The sequence below is a fragment of the Stenella coeruleoalba genome, assembly GCF_951394435.1.
Source record: "Stenella coeruleoalba genome assembly, chromosome: 15".
Taxonomy (NCBI): domain Eukaryota; kingdom Metazoa; phylum Chordata; class Mammalia; order Artiodactyla; family Delphinidae; genus Stenella; species Stenella coeruleoalba.
Window position 1 is genome coordinate 22,615,823 of NC_137161.1, and position 18,430 is coordinate 22,634,252.

The window sequence follows — 18,430 nt, forward strand, 5'->3', positions numbered from 1 at the left end:
GGGCACTCTAATCTGGGAACTTGAGCAGGGAGGCTGCATCTCCAAATTCCTAAAGGAGAGTGACCTGTGGGAGAGAGTCAATATCCTCCATCCAGGGTACTGGGGAGAAATCAGAAAGAAGCCAATTTGGTTCAATGGAGGAAACTTCTAGTGCTTAGCCGAAACCATGTTAGATAGCTGGATGCCAGTAGGCAGTGAACTGCCTATCACTAGTTTATATAAGAGAGGGACAGACCTTAGGGTGACCTTAAAGCAAGACAGACTGGAATTCACATCCTAGTTCCACTTAGTACTGGCTGTGTAAGTTCAGGCAAGTAACTTAACAAATCCCCAGTTTCTTTACCTATGAGAAGAGTATCTCATTTTTTAAATTTATTTTTGGCTGCATTGGGTCGTTGCTGCACGTGGGCTTCCTCTAATTGCGGCGAGCAGGGGCTACTCTTCATTGCGGTGTGTGGTCTTCTCATAGTGGTGGCTTCTCGTTGCGGCGCATGGGCTCTGGGTGCGCAGGCTTCCGTAGTTGTGGCGCACGGGCTTAGTTGCTCCACGGCACGTGGGATCTTCCTGGACCAGGGCTCGAACCTGTGTCCCCTGCACTGGCAGGCGGATTCTTAACCACTGCGCCACCAGGGAAGCCCTCTCATTTTTTTCTTTTCTGTGAATGTTTGTGTGAACAGAAGTTAAAAAGAGATGTTTGGGCTGCAATTACAATGTACAGTCATTTCAACAGAAATGCTACCACAGCTAGCTTAAGCAAAAAGGGGAATTTACTAGCTTACATAATAGGGAAGTCCAGAGACGGTACTGGTTTCAGACATGTCTAGAGTATCCATATAACATCTCTGCTTCTTTCTGTGCCGGCTTCATACTGTAGTCATGCTCCTTCCTCATTAGAAGAGGGGGAGACAAAGGTACCAGCTCACTAAGTTCCCTTACCACTTAGCAACCCCAAAGCTTGACTGCTGACGCAAAGGAAGACTGGTCCAGCTTGGGATACGTATGCCCCCTGCACACTGTGATGGAGAGGATGTGGAATACTCGTGAGGCCCAGGAAATAGGGGTGCAGAGTACACAACACTTCCAGGCAGCTACTAGAGGGAGGGTGAAAGAGGTAGGGCAGAGTAAGAACTCAGCAATTGTCCTGTCTCCAGGCTGGGCCCAGGGTCATAGTGGATCAGTCCTTCTGCTTTGAAAAACAAAACCAAAACCAAAAAACAAAAAAACTTTATTTGACAAAAGACAAAAACCGAAGTTATTTACAGTAGTTTTTTGCTCAAATAATCCAACGGGGTAACTGTGCTTCCAGGGTTACCTCAGAACCGAACCAAGCAGAGGCTGCCCTGCCCCCAGCCTCCCCGTCTTGTACAAGGGGGGAGTGCCAACCAGAATTCAGCAGCATGGCTCCCTGACCCCTCACCACCCTCCACTGCTCAGTGCACTGTGGGAGGGAAAGTCCCACCCCAGCCCAACGCGCTTCCACAGTCCCCTGCTGCAAGTGTCCTGCAACAGTGACAACAGACCTGGGCTCAGAGACACGGGTGGGGTGCAAGAGGCCGGGCAAGCAGCAGCTTCAACTGATCTTGAAGCTGCCGTGTTCATTCTTCCCCAGCTGGGCCTCAGGAGGGTGAGGGTCCCTGATCCCCCCCGGGGCATGCCAGGAGAGGGCACAGAGAGGGGAGGAGGCAGAAGAGAGAGCCTAGAAAACCTGCCCACTAACAGGGAGCAAAGCCCCCTCTCTTAAATAACCAATCCCCACTCCCACAGCAATGGGTGGGCCAAGCCACTCAGAAGTTGGGGAGCCTCCCTGAAGTCTTCAGGGATCATCCCAGAAAGGACAGAACACATGTTGCTGCCTTTCTCCCAGCCAAGCCCACCCAAGTCAGCCAATACCCAGGAACTCTCCCCCTGTGCCCAGCATGGCAACTTCAGGAAACTACAGGCTGAGGATCCTGACCTGTCTTTTGGCCCAGTAACAATGTTATTCAGAACAAAAATATTTCACCTAAAAACCTATGATTAGTGTTTCTTAGAATATACTAGAAAGATGGGGTATATTGCTGTTGAATGCTATCAGCAATGAAACAGCAAAAAAAAAAAAAAAAAAAAAAAAAAGCGGGGCCCAGGGCGGGGGTGGGGGTTGCGGGAGGAGAATAAGACTAACTGCGATCCGTTTCACTGTGAAGTTCAGGGCAGGGGCTTCTGCAACTCCAATTTAAAGAGAGGTGCAACAGAAAGACACTCACAGCGAACAGGCTTCGTGACCGATTCCCAGCCCCAGCCTCCTCCCGGGGCAGTTCCACAGGCAGCTTGGGGCACTATTCCATGTTTCCTCCAGGAACAGTTTCCGGCCACCATCATGGGAAAAGCTGCCCGTCTGGATCAGCTAAAAGGCCTTCCTGACCACTAGATGGCTCACTTCTCTCCAAGTAGGAGCAACAGGGCGCTTTTGACATTCTGGCCCCACTAAGCCAAATTCCTAGAAGGAATTCAGAACTCAGGCCGCGGTGTGAAGCTTTCAAAGATAAAGAAGGGGAAAACATGAAAGAGAAAAAAACACCACCCCACTGCTCAGCCTAGCTTACCTCCCCCTCCCCTCCCCCACAATACAGTAAAGACACCAACCAACCAAGCAGAAAAACACCTCTATCATCCTTCTCTGCTCTGCACCTAGAAGGTTTGGTCAGATTTGTTGGACCCTCTCTCTGGCTGTGGCTTTATCCCCTTCTCCCTTCTGGGCATGATGCAGAAAAGCCAAAGCCCATAAAAGTTTTTTCTAACTTTTTTTTTTTTTTTTGTAAACCAAACCAACAATTAAACAACCATTTGGAACTTTGCAGAGATTTAGCTGGTCCCCCAAATGAAAATACTTCTTCCTTGTAAAACAATCACCCATTGCAGTGGTGGATCATTCTCAGTTTATCAGACTCCATCAAGCAATGCACTCTCATTCCCCACACCTGGGCTAACTACGCCTGTTAATGCAAACCACAGCAAAGAGGGAAAAATAAACACAAAGTTTAGCAAAAACCTAAACATTCAACCGGAGTCGGTTCTGTTACATCTGCTGGGCTCCTCTTTTCTTCTGTTCACACTTATGAACCTGGAATGTCCACACTTAACAAAAAGAGGCCCTGTCAGGGGCAACTGGGACCCAGCACAGGTGTGAGTGAACTTGGCAGGGTTCCTGCGCCCAGCTCAGGAAAGCAGGTGGGAACAAAGGGGTCCCGGGGATTCTCTGCAGCAGCAGCACCATGCCTGTCTCCAATCTCTTGGTCTCATCACTGAGGAGGCCTGGAGAAACGGCAGAGTCAGCAGAGGAGAGGTCCCATCCCAGTGCAGTGACACCAGCTGGCGTCTTCCTGCTGAAGACCTCTGGACAGAGGAGATGATCCCGATGTTTGGCAGTGATCCAAAGAAAACCCTCTGTAGGAAGGGGGACCAAAACGGAAACCCAGGACAGCTGGCTCGAGCCTCGAGCACCCCTGTTGGCAGATGCCTACTTGGGGTTTTCAGAGACCAAAGAAATGGGAGTGCGCAGCAATGGGGGTGACGGGTCCTGCTGCTTCTGGAGCTCCATCTCAGCAGCCCTCTGGAGCGCCACCTCCACCAGCAGCTGGAAGCTGCTGAAGTCCTCCTTGTCCTGCTCTGGGGGTGTGGGCGGTGGTGTGTTGAAGAGTCCACCCGTGGGGCTTCCAGCTTCAGCCCTGGTCAGCAGGGTGAGTGTGCTGCCAGGGGTCACCAGGGGCTTGGGGGGCTCCAGCTCGCCTTGTGGGAAGGTGGCTGCCGGCTTGTCTCCCTGGCCTGAGTGGAGCGGCATGGAGCACACGGACAAGGAGAGCACACTGGTGGGGGCCGGCACAGACACAGCCAGCACTGAGGGGCTGCCGCCTCGGGGGAGGGCCACATCGGAGGCCTTGCCCCCGCGGCGGGAAATGGTGTACTGGTTGGGGTCTTTGCCATCCTTCCGAAGCATGTCTGGGAGAAGCCGCCGCCGGGCGTTGATGAACCAGTTACAAATCTGGAATGAGAATGAGTTTGAGAGACTGTGATCAGTTTACTCTCTCAAAACCGGCTGCAAAGCACCTGCGTTCCTGGCCCCAGAAACACAGCAGCAAACAATTCAGGCACAATCGCAGCCCTCAGATTTATGTTGGGCAGAGAGAGTTAAAGAAGAAATGATATAACTGAAAATAAACTGCAACTGTGATCCAGCCAATGAAGGGAAGGTACGTTGGTGCTGTTGGACACAGTAATGGGAAGACCCAATCCAGTCTTCGTGGACTCGGGGTAGTATTCTCTGAGGAAACGGCTTGCGAACTGAGATCTGAAGGATAAGCAGTAAACCTACTTATCAGGTGGGAGGCCAGAGGGGAGAAGAGCATTCGATTGAGAAGGATCAACACCTGAAAAGTGCCTATGACAAGCTCAGAGAAGGATGTCCTGTCTGGATGGAGCTCAGAGTGGTAACTAGAGGGTACCTCTCATGGTGGGGATCTGGTTCTTTATTCCAAGGAAGATGGGGAGCCGCAGGAGGGTTTTAGGCAAAGAATGCTAAAAATGCTATGTGGAGAACAGTGGAAGCAGAGTGCAAGTACTTCACATTAGGTTAAGGGAGATGATGAGAAGATGACAAACGTTTGATCTGTCTGGGAAACTGGAAATGACAGGACCTGGTGCCCAGTTGGATATGGGTGTGTGAAAGGAGAGGGGATGGGGCCAAGGGCCATTCACTCCTAAGATTCTAGAATAGAGTCTTGCTGTATGCCAGGGAAAGAGCCACAAAGACACTGAAGGGACTCTCAGGTAGAAGAAAAGTTAGTTTCCAAGCAAAACCAAGGTCAGTGGTTGAATGTGCATTCAACCAACATCCTTAAATCCTTTTTCCTATATGCTGCTGAGAAAGCTACCATTAGCCGTGACCCCATTCCTGTCCAGCTGATTGTTTAGATCAATCCTCTTGGGCCTACGCCTGAGGCATGACGTTTCTTACTGTTAAGTGGTCTGCTGCAAAACCAGGGCATATCTAGCACCCATCCTATATTTGTCTGGACCCTTTATAACAGCCAGATCCACAGCTCTCCAATCCAGCCTCGTCACTGGTTGTCACTCACTTTCTAAAATGTATTACTGTTATTCCTGTTCTAGAAAACTGCCATTTGTCTCCTACTGCCTATAGGAACAACTCCAGACTCTTGGGCCTGGGTGTTAAAAGCCTCCCCTGTTCATGGCCTATCTTTCCAGCCCTTGTATTCTTCTTCTTTTTCTTTTTTTAAATTTATTTATTTTTGGCTGCGTTGGGTCTTCGTTGCTGCGTGTGGGCTTCTCATCGCAGTGGCTTCTCGTTGCGGAACATGGGCTCTAGGCGCGTGGGCTTCAGTACTTGTAGCTTGTGTGCTCTAAAGTGCAGGCTCAGTAGTTGTGTTGCACAGGCTTAGTTGCTCCGCAGCATGTGGGATCTTCCCGGACCAGGGCTTGAACCCATGTCGCCCTGCGCTGGCAGGCGGATTCTCAACCACTGCGCCACCAGGGAAGCCCCTATATTCTTCTTCATGTGAAATTGCTCACCAGCCCTCATGGAGGCCCTGTGCTTTAAAAAACAAAACAAAACTCCATGCCTCTTGCACATCACATTCCTTCTTTCTGGAACACCCTCTTCTCTACCTGGAGAATGCCTCCTATTCTAAGTCTTGGCTGATCTAAGATATCAGAGATCGGGCTGAGGCAGAGGAAATGGTTTCAGAACACCTCTCTCCTCACCTACAGCTGCTGTAGGGCCTGGCAGTTTCTTTCCATACTTGAATGAATGGCACCATGAGGGTAGATAACTGTTCAGGAAGAGTGTGAACAGTTTCTGCACACCCCAGAGAAGGCACCTAATCATGGCATCATTACTGATCAAGCGAAAAGATCAGCCACTTACACCCTCCTTCCTTTCATTTACTCCTAACAGCCTGGAGATGTGACGAGACCAATCCTTTAACAAGCTCACCTGGGCATTATTTAAAAAGTGATGGATTAGACTAGAGAACAGGTTCTTAGCTGCGTGGCTGGTGTAAGGCTCCTAAACACAAAACCCGTTTCTCCTTCAACAGGCAAATACAAGCCTTTATCATTTTTTCCATGTCTCTCTCCCTCCTGCCCTCCACTGGAGGAGCTGCCACAGGGGAACAGTGGCCTAATCACTTTCCTGCTAACAGAAAAGTAGCTGGAGAGAAGGGACAAACTGTGGGAGTGTGTTGGTGATGAGGCCTGGGTGTGGCACGGTATGCCCCCACATATCTAGGCATCTTCCTGGGAGCCTTCGTTGAGAAGCTTTACCAATAGCTGACGTTTACGAAGCACTGTACAGCTACGCAATTTTCTTCTAACAGTTTTATCAGCCCTATGAGTTTGATCAGCTCCCATTTTACTGATGAACATATATAAAGCTGAGCCTGGAGAAGTCAGGCAGGATTCTACCTCCAGCCAGGGATCCCCAAGCCTGGACCTTTGGATCTGGAGGAACGAGAACCCCTACTCTCTGAATCTTTCTCTCAGACTATCACAGGAGCCCAGAGCCCAGCTTATTTTACTCACTACAGTGGTCAAGTTAGAACTTCTCACCTTCCTGTTGCTCTCCCTTTCAAGGCTTCGTGCTCACTCCAATAATATTTATCGATGCTTGCTACGTGCCAGGCCAGTTCTCGGTGCCGGGCATGCTTCTGTGAATTAAACAGATGTGCACTATGCCTTGCGGAGCTTATGGTCCATCTAGTTGTGGAGACTGGCAATGAACGAACATCGCTATAGCAACGAGAAGTGCCAGGAAGGAAAGAGACAGGAATAAAAAGATAGTATATAAAGATGAGAGAGACCTCCGTAGATAAGGGGTCTGGGAAGGCTGAGACCTAACAGATAAGAAAGAGCCAGCCACACAGAAAGCTGAGGGAAGAGTGTTCTAGACAGAGGCAACAGCAAATGTCAAGGTCCTGAGGCAGGAAAGGGTTTGGTTTAAGGAACAGACAGAAGCAGGCAGGGCTGATCCCACTAGGCCAGAACACCATGCTTAACCACCACCATGCTTAACCACCAAAGGGGCCCAAACAGTGGCTTAGCTAGTTTTCACACTGTACGTCCTTCTCCTGGTCCTGTCTTTGCTCTCCTCTTAGTTCATCAACAGAAACTTACAGAGCATGTAGTAGCTGCTGTAGGGGAAGAAATGACAGGAACCCCTCCCCCACACCTCTCCTGTGCTGAGATGCCAGGAACTGTGTGGGCTGCGGCAATGCCTAACATTCCTCTAATGGGTGACTGGATCAAAGGCCCAACTCTCTTCAGGGCTCCCATACCAGTTTCTACCCCTATCACCTTCCTTAGCTGACACTTGGGCAAGGCCTTGAGTACCACTACCCAGCCAAAGGGATGGCCACCTATGACAAGAGCAGGCGCCTGGAGTTGGCATGGCTCCTTGCCCAGCAGCCTGCAGCTGTACCTGTTCCACAGGTGACCCAAGGATAGCACCAGGCTCTAGGTCCTGTCAGGCTGGGAAAGCTCATGGGCAGGGCAGAGCCAGAGCCTTCTTGTGGCTTCTCTCCCTTTCCATTCCAGCCTGGAAGGACCCTGCCTCTGAGGTTCTCATTTACCCCTTACCTCTCTGGTCCTCTCAGTACACACACACACAGACACACACAGACACAGACACACACAGACACAGACACACACAGACACACACACACACACACACAGACACACACACACAGACACACACACACACAGACATACACACAGACACACACACACACAGACACACACACACAGACACACACACACACAGACACACACACACACAGACACACACACACACACACAGACACACGCGCGCGCGCGCGCGCCCAGCAGGCATCAGCTGACACTGTTTGAGCTGCTCACTCCACTGGCTGGAGTTGCAGGGGAGCCCCAAGGGAGAAGGAAGACTGAACAGCTGAGTGGACGAAGGAACTAAGGATCTTTGACACAAGGTATCACGCCAACCATCTCACTTGCATGTTTAATCTGCATGAAAGCCTGGACGGTAGTAAGCAGTGTCCCCAAAGTACTACAGAGAGACCTGGAACTCAGAGATGAGAGAACCTGCCCAAAGTCACACAGCCTCCGAGTACAGAGCTGGGATTCAAACTCAGGTCTCCTGCTGCTGTTCTCATTCTGGTCTGCTGTGTTACCAACAGAGGAACAAAATGGATAGCTGCAAGGCATCACCATAATCCTAAAAGCAGACTCTTGCTGAACACAAAACGTATCAGGCGCTGTTCTGAACATTTCCCATCTAACTAACTCATTTAATCTTCAACAGCCTATGAGAGGTTCTGTGATGATCTCCACTTTATGTGAACCACTGAAGAAACAGAGACCCTGATCAGAGAGATTCAGCAACTTGCTCAAGGTCACAAGGGCAAAGGCTAGGATGGGATCCAGATACAGCCTGATTCCAGGCAGCTACCGCTGTCAGGTGAAGACAACAGACGGAGGAGAGTCAGCCTGAGGCCTTTTCTCCTTGCTCAGATGCTTCCATCTCTCCATCCTGCAGCTGCCTCCTTGGCTACCTGCGCTACAGGAGAGCACTACGCCTCTCCACCTCAGCCCAGGATGCAGGGGAAACGCGACCTGGGTCAAGAGGAGTAGGGACTAGTGCTTTTGTTGAGAGCAGTCTTGGGGAGGGGAGCGTGGCGTTTGCTAGCAGATGCGTGGGCACTTAGCCTCTAGCTGCACCTCCCATTTTGGCTTCTAATTCTGAGAAGAGAACAGCAGAAAAACACCCCCCCACGTGCTCACCCTGGTCCACAGAAAACTTGGCAGCCTACTTACTGTTTTGTCTTCTCATCCGATAGAAATGCACAGCTGAGGGCAGCCGGGCAAGGGCACAAGGCCCGAGTGCACCACCAGTGCCAGCTGCGATAATGGGCTCTGCGGATTTTCTGTAGCCCCTTCCAGCAGCCTGACCCACGCCTAAGTCAGGAAAAAAGCATGTGACTTGCCCCAATTCAAGGTCCTCGGGGAGAGGGTAGGAGAATGCCAAGGTGAATTCTGTGATTGATACAGCAAAACACAGGCTGGGTGCCTGAAAGCCTGTCTCTACCATAAAACAGGGCCCTATCTGAAAGGCTGCTGCCCTGTCAGTATTTTCTTTTTTTTTTAATCAGTGGCTGAGATGAAGGACACAGGAGGAATCACTGTGGCAAATGGGAGTGGGAGGGGCACTAGGGAGCAGATAAAGGCCATGAGGACCAGAGCAGGGCTTTTGAAGGCGACACAAGTGCTTTAATTGTAATGTCTTTTCAACTGTGAAAGACAGAAGCAAAAGAGGGGAGAGAGAGGGCATGGAGAGACCTTTCCCAAACATCACGGTCCCAGTGTTGTGACCACCAGTATCCAGGTGCTCCTAAAGGCTGCTGGCTGTATTAGAATAACCTTGAGGGTGATTTTAAAAAACTGCTCTGGTCTCATCCGCTTCAGAGATGGGGGGCAGGGGAGAGGGGTGGGTGGAATCAGGAATGTGTTTTTAAACAAGCTCTCCAGAGTTCTGCCACCCAAGCTTAGGAACCAATGGTTTAACCCACTGGTTTCACTTGTCCTTGCGGGCCAAACCCTTTACTTAAGCAAAAAAGCTTACACAAAAGCTCAAAAAATATACAAATGAAAGGCCTTAAGGTGGGGAGACAGTGGTTACCAGGAGGAAGAATCGGGAGGCAGCTATCTTTGGAGCCAGAGTAAGGAGAGCAGCTTCGAGAGATACAAGTTCACTGAGGGCAGGGCCAAGCCACCCCCTCACCACACAGCAGGCCACTACAGCTTCTGCACCAGGCTCCTTTCTTGCCCAGTACAAGTACCAGAGGGACTGCTGCCCCTCACCTCCCCAATCCTTCAAGTCTGTCAGGATTCCATTCATATACAGCTTCCGGAGAAGGCTTGCCTACCAGGGCAGCTCAGCTGACACACACGGGTAATTAATTACACTGAATTCTCAGTCCTTTCAATGTCTTCCCTCCCCCAGGGGGGACAGTGCCGGTTCTACTGTTGTGTTCCCAGCACAGAGCACAGCCCCAATCAATATTACACAGAGAAGGAACGGGCACGAACTCTCCCCGCCACACTTACCTCCCCTGCCCAACTGGCAGCCCCTTAGAACAGAAACCACAGCAATAAAGTGGGCTTACAGGGTGTCACTGGGACCCGTCAAAATCCTTCACAAATGACTTTTTGGTTTTACCCTCCCAACTGCCTCGCCCCGGGCAAGTACCAGCTAACCAGTTAGTTAAATAACTCATTGACTTGCTAATGAATTGCTGCTGGGCCAGTTAAAGGAGACAATCGAAAGGGAGGTCCCCAGGGAGAGAGAAAACAAACTTGGCAAAACGTTGATGCTTGCTGGAGCCAGGTGATTGGTGCCAGGGGTGTGTTATAATATTCTCTTACTTTTGCGGTTATCTGCAAACGTTCCTAATAAACAATGGAAATTTAAAAAATTAGATACAGGAAAAAGAGATGCCTCCAGGGACTGACTTAAACCAGCTTTTCCAGATTGAGGAGCCACTACATTTCCTTTATTTCTGAGGTCCTGCCTATTGACATTTCCAACACTTTTTTTTTTTTGCGGGGGGGGGGGGCCCGATGCGCGACTTGCAGGATCTCAGTTCCACGACCAGGGATTGAACCCAGGGCCCTCGGCGGTGAAAGCTCAGAGTCCTAACCACTGGACCACCAGGGACTTCCCTCTAGCACTTTTATCTGCATTTTGTCACTGCAACAATTATTTACTGAGCACCTACCATATACCCGGCATTGAGCTAACACTGAGGATGTAGTGATAAATAAGTCGAGGCCTCTGGAGTTTAGTGTGTTCTAAAAGCAATCAGTCAAGTCCAAATGCTGACCCAGTCCCGGTGCTGTGGGAGCACAGAGCTCCTCTAGGGGTCAGGAGTCTCCCTGGTCAGGGGTGGGAGCAAAGTGGTGTGGGGTATCTATCAGTGTGGCAGCAATATGGGGGGCCAGGGATGAGGCCCGCTACACAGATTGGGAAAGATGATGTTGTCAATAGGTTGGCAGGAGCCACTGAAGGGTTTTAAGTAGGGGAGTGACACGTGATCAGATGATGATAGGTTGGACTAGGGTAGGAAAGAAGCTATATTCCGGAAATATTTAAGGGGTAAATGTATAGGAATTGGTGAGACCAAAGGAGCTGAGAAAGGGCTGTCAAGGGGAGTCCCTTCGAAAGGGAAGGACCCAGCTTGGACAAATTACCTGTTATCAGTCAGGAAATCTGGGGTGCCTGTGAGACCTTCAAGCACGGATGTATGGCTGGTGCTGCTTGGGATTCATGGTACAGTTTCCATCAAGGAGTACTAGATGGTCCCCAGTGCTTCTTTTTTTTTTTTTTGGCCGCACTGTGCAGCAGGTGGGATCTTAGTTCCCTGACCAGACCAGGGATCAAACCCATGTGGAGTCTTAACCACTGGACCACCAGGGAAGTCCCCCCACCGCTCCTTAACTCTCAGCATGCCTCTAGAACAGGGTGGCCACCAGTGGAACCCCTCCCACCAGGGGATGCCAGGATCCCGCCGGCCCTTCCTCAGAAGTCTCCAGCAGCTAATCCTGAAATGGATTAGCTGTGGCCCCAGACCTACACTTCTGTAAGTGGGATCTGGGGCTATGCCGACCTAGGGGCCCACTAGTTCCCCACAAGAATGTTTTGGTTTTGTGTTTCCAATCTGATCGCAAGTAGGAGTGCCGTGGCCTCTGGCAACACAGGTTTGCTCAACTCTGGAGCCAGTGCCTCTGTCATACTACACATCACAGTGCAGTCAACAAAACACCATCCACCGTTTGTTATTAATGCAGTTAGATGGAATCTCATTCGTTTTACGTCTATTTACTTTGGAAAACTGTTTGGTTATTTCACAGTTGTGTATAAGAGCAAAAGCAAGAGGTTTTTTTACCCAGTTTTATGTTTGTACATGCTTAAGTGACGTGATAAAAATTATTCAAGTGTACACGTGAGGGAGGCAAGTCTGTGAAAAAGATTTTCTTTAAGAGGAGTCAGTACATTATTCAGTCTTGAGAAAGTGTCCCTGATAAAAGGCAATTTCGATACAGTGTGGAAGTGGTTTGGTCGCACAGGTAAGAGGCACACTGGAATACACAGCTGGGGGAATCAGAGAATGCTTTCATGAGAAAATGCTTAAACAGAGTGAGCCAGGCTCAGAGAGGTCAAGAAACCAAGGGAGAAGGCCCGGAGGCCTGGGAGTTCAGGGGCCCCAGAGACAGGAAGAACGAACTAGGCTGCAGGCAGTAAGACTAACAAAGAGGCTATCTGGGTAATCCTGGCTCTTAGGCACCAAGACTTTGGCCTGTGCTGTTCTGCATCCTGTGAGTTCAAGTCCACCTCTTCTGGAAGGCCTTCTGAGGCTCCAGGCCTCTCAGAAGCCCTGCCCTGAGTCTCTGCTGCCATCTGCCCCAGCGGTGATCACTTTTTGCAAACATAAGTGGCCAGGTCTTCCCCTGCTTTCCCATCCCAGACTAGACACGCCCTAGGGTAGGAATGTGCCTGGATCCTCTCTGGGATCCCAACCCTGCCCCGCATAGAGCTGGGCATAGTGCAGCGCTTGTCGGTAAACTTGTGAGGTTCTAGGAACTGCTAAGTCGAGACCTATGGTCTAGGAGAGATGAGGATGAAAGGGAGAGAAGTGCCCATGCTGTGCCAAACACCTCACAGTGGGCCTTGAATTCTTCTCAGTCCTGCCCCCCAACCCTTACGTGCCAGGAAAGTGCTACAATCAGCCCCCCTTTTCAGGTGAGGAAACACGAAGCTCAGAGAGGAGGCAGTGACTTGGCCAATGTCCAAGCTTTCTCTTGTGGAGAAGATGGGATCCGAGTCAGGGTCAGTAGCTCTAGAGCCTTTCTCACAGACAGACTGCCCAGCGAGTATAAAGTCAGGTGACAGGAATTCTGAGGGCCGAATACTCACCATGAGGCTTCGTGGAAGAAGGACGCAGCTGGAAGAGGTGGGGGGTTCAGAGTAGGGTAAGGGAAAGAGACGGTGCCAGGGATCGGAGTAGTGGGCCAGGAAAGAACAGAGGTGGAATGGGAGGCAGCAGGGGGTGGGGGGGGGTGGGGCGCCAGCGGGGCGGAGGGTGGGCCTTTGCTAGGCTGGGGGCCTGTTCTGTGTCTCCCAGGTAGGTGAGAGCCCAACTGGAGGCAAGGCAGCAGCAGTCCGGGGGGTCTCACCTCAGCACCCGGAAAACAGAACAAAAACACCTGTAGGTCAGCAACTGGGGCAATTCAAAGGGGGTAATACCTCTCACTCTGACCAAAAGTGCATAACGTGATCTTCTGAGCGTGTTCATGTTTGTGGTTCACAGAGCACTTTCACATCCAGTTCTGAATCTATTCCTCCCAATGGTTCAGTCAGACCGTCTAATCCCACTTTACAGATGGGAAATCAAGATGTGGTTTACAACTCCTGCGTGGCAGAATGGGGTTTTGACCGCAGAACCTCTGACTCCTGCCCTTTCCTTAACCGTGACTCCAACTCATTTTTAACCACTCTGCAGATCACCAGCTGCCCCATGAAACCAAATTGCCAACCAATCTGGGGCTAAAGGCCAAATCCCAGACACTCAATGCCTTCTCACCCTCTCCTAGCCTCCAGTGTTAATGACGACACCTAGACATTAATAACAATTCCTTGCCTCTTCATAACTCTGCAAAATCTGAAATCTAGCTGCAATGACTTCATGCAATTGTCTTCCCTTGAGGCAGAGAGGGTGGGTATTCTCATCTGACCTACGAGGAAACTGAGGCCCAGAGAGGGGAAGTGACCAGCCCAAGGCCACACAGTTGAGTCCGTGACAGGGCTGGGACAGGACCAGAATCCAGGTCTCCTGCTACCCGCTCCTTACCTGCAGCACCGACAGGTTGGTCTGTCCAGAAAGGCTCAGCTTCTCCTGCTCTGAGGGGTAGGCGTTGTAGCGGTGCAGGTACAGCCAGTCCCGGAGGATCTTCACCGACTCCTTGGGCAGGTTCCCTCTGCGCTTCCTCTTGCCTGCCAGGGAGAGGAGGCCTTCATCCTCACCCAGGTCACTGTCTGACATGGTGTCTAGGGGCTACGCTGGACCTCAGGCAAGCCTAAAACAGGTGACAAAGGGGAGGGGAACATTATTACCATGTGGTGCCTCTGACCCTTTCCCTAGTCTTCCAGCACATCATTACTAGAGCCTAGGACACCAGAAACGGGGTAATCGAAAGTCAAAGTCTCAGGCCATACCAAAGCCTGGGCAAGGTAGAAGGAAAGGTCCAAAATGCCTCTATTTCATCAGGCTGGTAGATAACTACTGAAATTAATGACAGATCATTAATAAGCAGAACCAGACTAGAAGTAATTACAGCTACCACTGAGGCCTGTTTTCCATGCTCTGTACTGAGCATTTCACCTTTATTATCTCATTCAGTCCTCACAAATGCCCTCGTAAGGGAGACACTAATATCATCATCATTTTACAGATGAGAAAAACCAAGGCCCAGAGAGATTCAGAAAGTCACCCAAGATACTCTGGCTGTTAAACAGAGTTACCATTTGACCCAGTAATTTCACTCCTAAGGTAGCTAAGCTACGAAGAGAAATGAAAACCCACATCCACACAAAATGTTGTACAAAAATGTTTATAGTAACATTATTCATAATAGTCAAAGGTGGAAGCAACCCAAGTGTCCTCCAACAGATGAATGGTTAAACAAAATGTGGCCTACCCATAATAGAGTAGAATATTATTCAGCTCTGAAAAGGAAGTTCCGATCCGTGCTATAATGTGGATGAACCTTGCAACTATTATGCTAAGTGAAAGAAGCAAGTCACAAAAAACACATACTATATGATTCCATTTTTATGAAATGTCCAGAATGAGCTGGAGGGGATAGAAGAGTGATAACTAAAGGGTATGAAGTTTCTTTTCCAGGTGATAAAAATGTTCTAAACTTGACTGTGGTGATGGTTGCATAATTGTGAATATACTAAAAAAAACACTGGTTTGCTTTAAAAGAGTAAGTTGCATGGTATGTGAATTATATCTCAATAAAGCTGTTATAAAAAAAAATCTCACCTCCAGGATATGGTATGGAAGCAGGGTTTGGACCCAGATGGCTTGCCCCGTCCTCCACCCCCATCCCATCTTGCTTCCAGGGTCTCCCAGGACCCAGTGAGGAGTCTGGAAACCCTATCAGTCTCCACAGTCCTACAGCAATCCATGTAACATTTACTGTGTACCTACTATGTATACGCTGCAGAGATGCTGAGTTATCCCTACTGGTTGTCTCTCATTCTCCTTTGTCATCTAGCCCCTGGCCTGGTCCCAGAATCAGTGCTTCAGAAATCCAGATAAATAAGCAAGGCTGGGCTCTAGTTCCTCCAACTTGGCTGTGTGACCTTGGGCAAGCATCCCTCCCTCTCTGGGCTTGAGCCTCCTCTTCATCTGTTAATTGAAGGAAGGTGTTTCCCTAGACAATCCAACTCAGTTGCTTATCCCCGACAAACTTCTTGTTCGCACACGCAAAAGAGATACACATTTTAAAACCAAAAGTTCCAGGACAAGCTGATGCCAGAATCTCAAGGCCCCTCCCTCCTCAGCCTTTTAACAGCTCCCTAGCAGGCTGGGCCAACAGACTCTGGCATCTCCCAGGTTTTGTTTCCTCGACTTGGGCCTGAGCCCAGATATCCGGGCTGGCTAGGCCAGGCTTTCGAGGGAAGGGTCTACCCTCCCAGCCGGGCCACCTGGAGGTGAGACAGGCATTGGTTAGAGGTGCCACTCCTCAGAGAGCAGCAACAGCAGGCTGCTTTCTGAGGTCAGGTTTCTGAGGTTTAGCTGGCCAGGGCAGTTGGGATCTGAGCTCAGGCAGGGATGCAGCCCTGGCAGGCTGTGAGAAGTTTACTCAAGGTTATCTGTACGGATTCCACCCTGGCTGCCAGTCAAGTCCCAGTCTGCAGGGTTCCAGTGGGTGGCGTGTGGAGGTGACCCCCTCAGTCTACACAGACCTCTCTACCGCAGCGTCCTGCACTCCAGCCATGATATTCACCGACAAATACAGCAGACACAGTTTACAAATCCCAATCCAGGAGGCTTCCCACACACACACCCCACACTCCCACCCAGCCTCACACCAGGCAACTCTCTAAGAGCACTCAGATAACTGGCACCAACCCATCACTCAGCCCCTGGAACCCCCAGGACTTTCACCGACAAATTCAGCAGACACACAGTTTACAAACCCCGCGTCTAGCACGAACAACTGGTACCACGCAACCAGTTCCTGGATATACGCCCACCCACGATCTCTCAGACAGGGACAACTCCCGACGACATCATACTAAGGGTCAGTTCTTACCCTAACTGGCCTGTGGTAGCACCCTCTCGACATAACGCCCAGGGCACCCTCCTACACACGCCACGACGCTGACCTGCAACCACTCCCGCGCCAACTTTCTGACAACTTCCCCAGCTCGGCCCGACACTCCCCCGGGCCGAGCACTCACGCTGCATTCCCAGCAGTTCACACAAAGCGCGCAGCCTCCCCCGCGGCCCAGACCCGAGTCGGAGCACATGGCTCCCGGGGCGGCGGGGAATCGGCCTGCGCTCGGGGCGCCTGCACCCCTCAGCCCCCCACCCCGCGTCAGACTCGGCGCTTCTGTTCCCCCGCGGGCCTGCAATCCGGGTGGGGCGGGGGCTCTGGAAGAAAGAAAACTCACGTGTCTGTCCCGGGGCAGGAAAAAGTTTGGTTCCCACCCCCTTCCCCAGCCGCTCAGCGCTCCTGACTCTTCGGGGCGCGGGGCTGGCCGAGCCTGCGCGCTCGGCTTTGTGCTCCGAACTCGGCCCGGAGGGGGAGGGGAGGGGGCTGGGCTCCCATCTCCGCACCGCCCCCCCCAATCCTGCGCCCAGACTCCATGTTGGCCGCCCCCTGCCCCGGAGACTGCGCGCTTCGCCCGCGGGAGGCTCGGCTCAGGCTCGGCCTGCCCGAGGGACCCGGCGCGCACAAACTTTCTTCGGGTCGCCGGCCCCACGCGCCCCGCTTCCTTGGCCCGCCTGGGAGTGACAGATGCCTCCGAGACAGACTTTCCTTTGTTCCAAAGGAAAAGGGAACTCGCGCGGGCTCCCCGGCTCCCCCAGCTCCGAGACCTTCCGGCTGCCCCCACCCGCAGCTGTCACTCTCGGGGGGCCCCTCCCCGGCTCGGCCGCGGCGGGGGGTGGGGGGGCTACCGGCGGTTAGCAACGTGCACTTTTGAAACCAAACAAACCCGCCCCCCGCGCGCTCACCCCGGCCCGGGGCAGGGGCGGCCCTCTACCGGGGTGGGTTCCTAGGGAGTTGGGTCCCCCAAAAGGGCCGCAAGCGAACTTTTTCCGGGGGGGTGGCACAGCCCCCCCCCCCACGCCGGTCCCAGTCAGCACACCGCAGTCGGGACTCAAACACACCCGAGGTCACCCATCCACAATCGCACGCGCTTGGACGACGCCCCCTCCCCCGCCCGGCCGAGAAAAAGAAACTTTCCAAGTTGTCCGCGCGCCCCCCGCCCCCATCTGCCCCCCCTCCTGCGCCCCGCACTGACTTTTCCCAGCAGCTTTTCCGTCCACGCGGCCTAGGGCTCGGTCCCGAGCGTCCCGGTAGGAGGCGGGAGGCGCCGGGGGAGCGCGCCGCGTACCTGCCGGCCCTGACACTCGGCCTGACAGCTCGCGGCTGGAAAGCACCTCGCGGCCTGACGTCAGATCCCCTCTCCTCCCCTCCGCGCTCTCCTCGCCCTCCCCCACCCGCCCGGAGGGAGAAAACAAACTTTGTGAGAAGCGCTGCGAGCGACGCCCACCCCCCGCGGGGCGGGCCAGCGGCGGCTGGGGGCTTCGCCCCGCCCACCGCGCCCGGAGGGGGCGGAGCCGGGAGGGCACCTTCTTCCTGCGCCCACCCCCACCCTCAGGAATGCCACATGGCCTCCGAAGAGGAGTGGTGGGAACCCGGATCGGGATAGTGCGCTTGGGGGCAGGAAGTGGCCCGCTCCTCCTTTCGGAGAGCATTTCCGGAGCGCCTACTGTGTGCTCCACGCAGGGGGTGGGGGTCGTTACCCAGAGGAGAAATAATGCAAATACCGATGTTTGTTAGTCAAATCTCCGGAGAGGAAACTGAGGCCCAGTTAGTCCGGGAATTTACCCCCAGCTGGTAAGGACTGGGGTCTGAATGCGGCGCCTGTTCTGTCCTCAAGGTCGCGTAGAGTCGGGTAGAAGTCTCCCTCGGACACAGCCCCAAAGCACGTAGCCCCAGGGTCTGTCACACAAGGGGCAGCCAGAGGTAAAAATAGCCAATGTTTAAGGCAGTGACGTTAAGCGTGTGTATCACCCTCGGGTTATGGGGTAGGTCCTGTTATATG

The 18,430-nt window shown here is 52.2% G+C and overlaps 1 protein-coding gene across 4 annotated transcripts; it reads right to left on the reverse strand.

Moving 5' to 3' along the window:
• Window positions 1-888: 888 nt before the first annotated feature.
• Window positions 889-17,795, reverse strand: TGIF2 (TGFB induced factor homeobox 2). Of its 4 annotated transcripts, none has more exons than XM_079944743.1 (3): window positions 17,624-17,795; window positions 13,932-14,157; window positions 889-4,018 (listed from the first exon to the last, which is right to left on the reverse strand). In XM_079944743.1, exons 2-3 carry the CDS (start codon window positions 14,121-14,123, stop codon window positions 3,497-3,499), a joined length of 714 nt encoding a protein of 237 aa, XP_079800869.1. In that variant the 5' UTR covers window positions 14,124-14,157; window positions 17,624-17,795; the 3' UTR covers window positions 889-3,496. The 4 variants fall into 4 exon arrangements, with proteins under 4 accessions (XP_079800869.1, XP_079800871.1, XP_079800870.1 ...); XM_079944745.1 differs by having other exon boundaries at window positions 17,717-17,771; XM_079944744.1 differs by lacking the exon at window positions 17,624-17,795 and adding an exon at window positions 16,769-17,359.
• Between the last annotated feature and the right edge of the window lie 635 nt (window positions 17,796-18,430).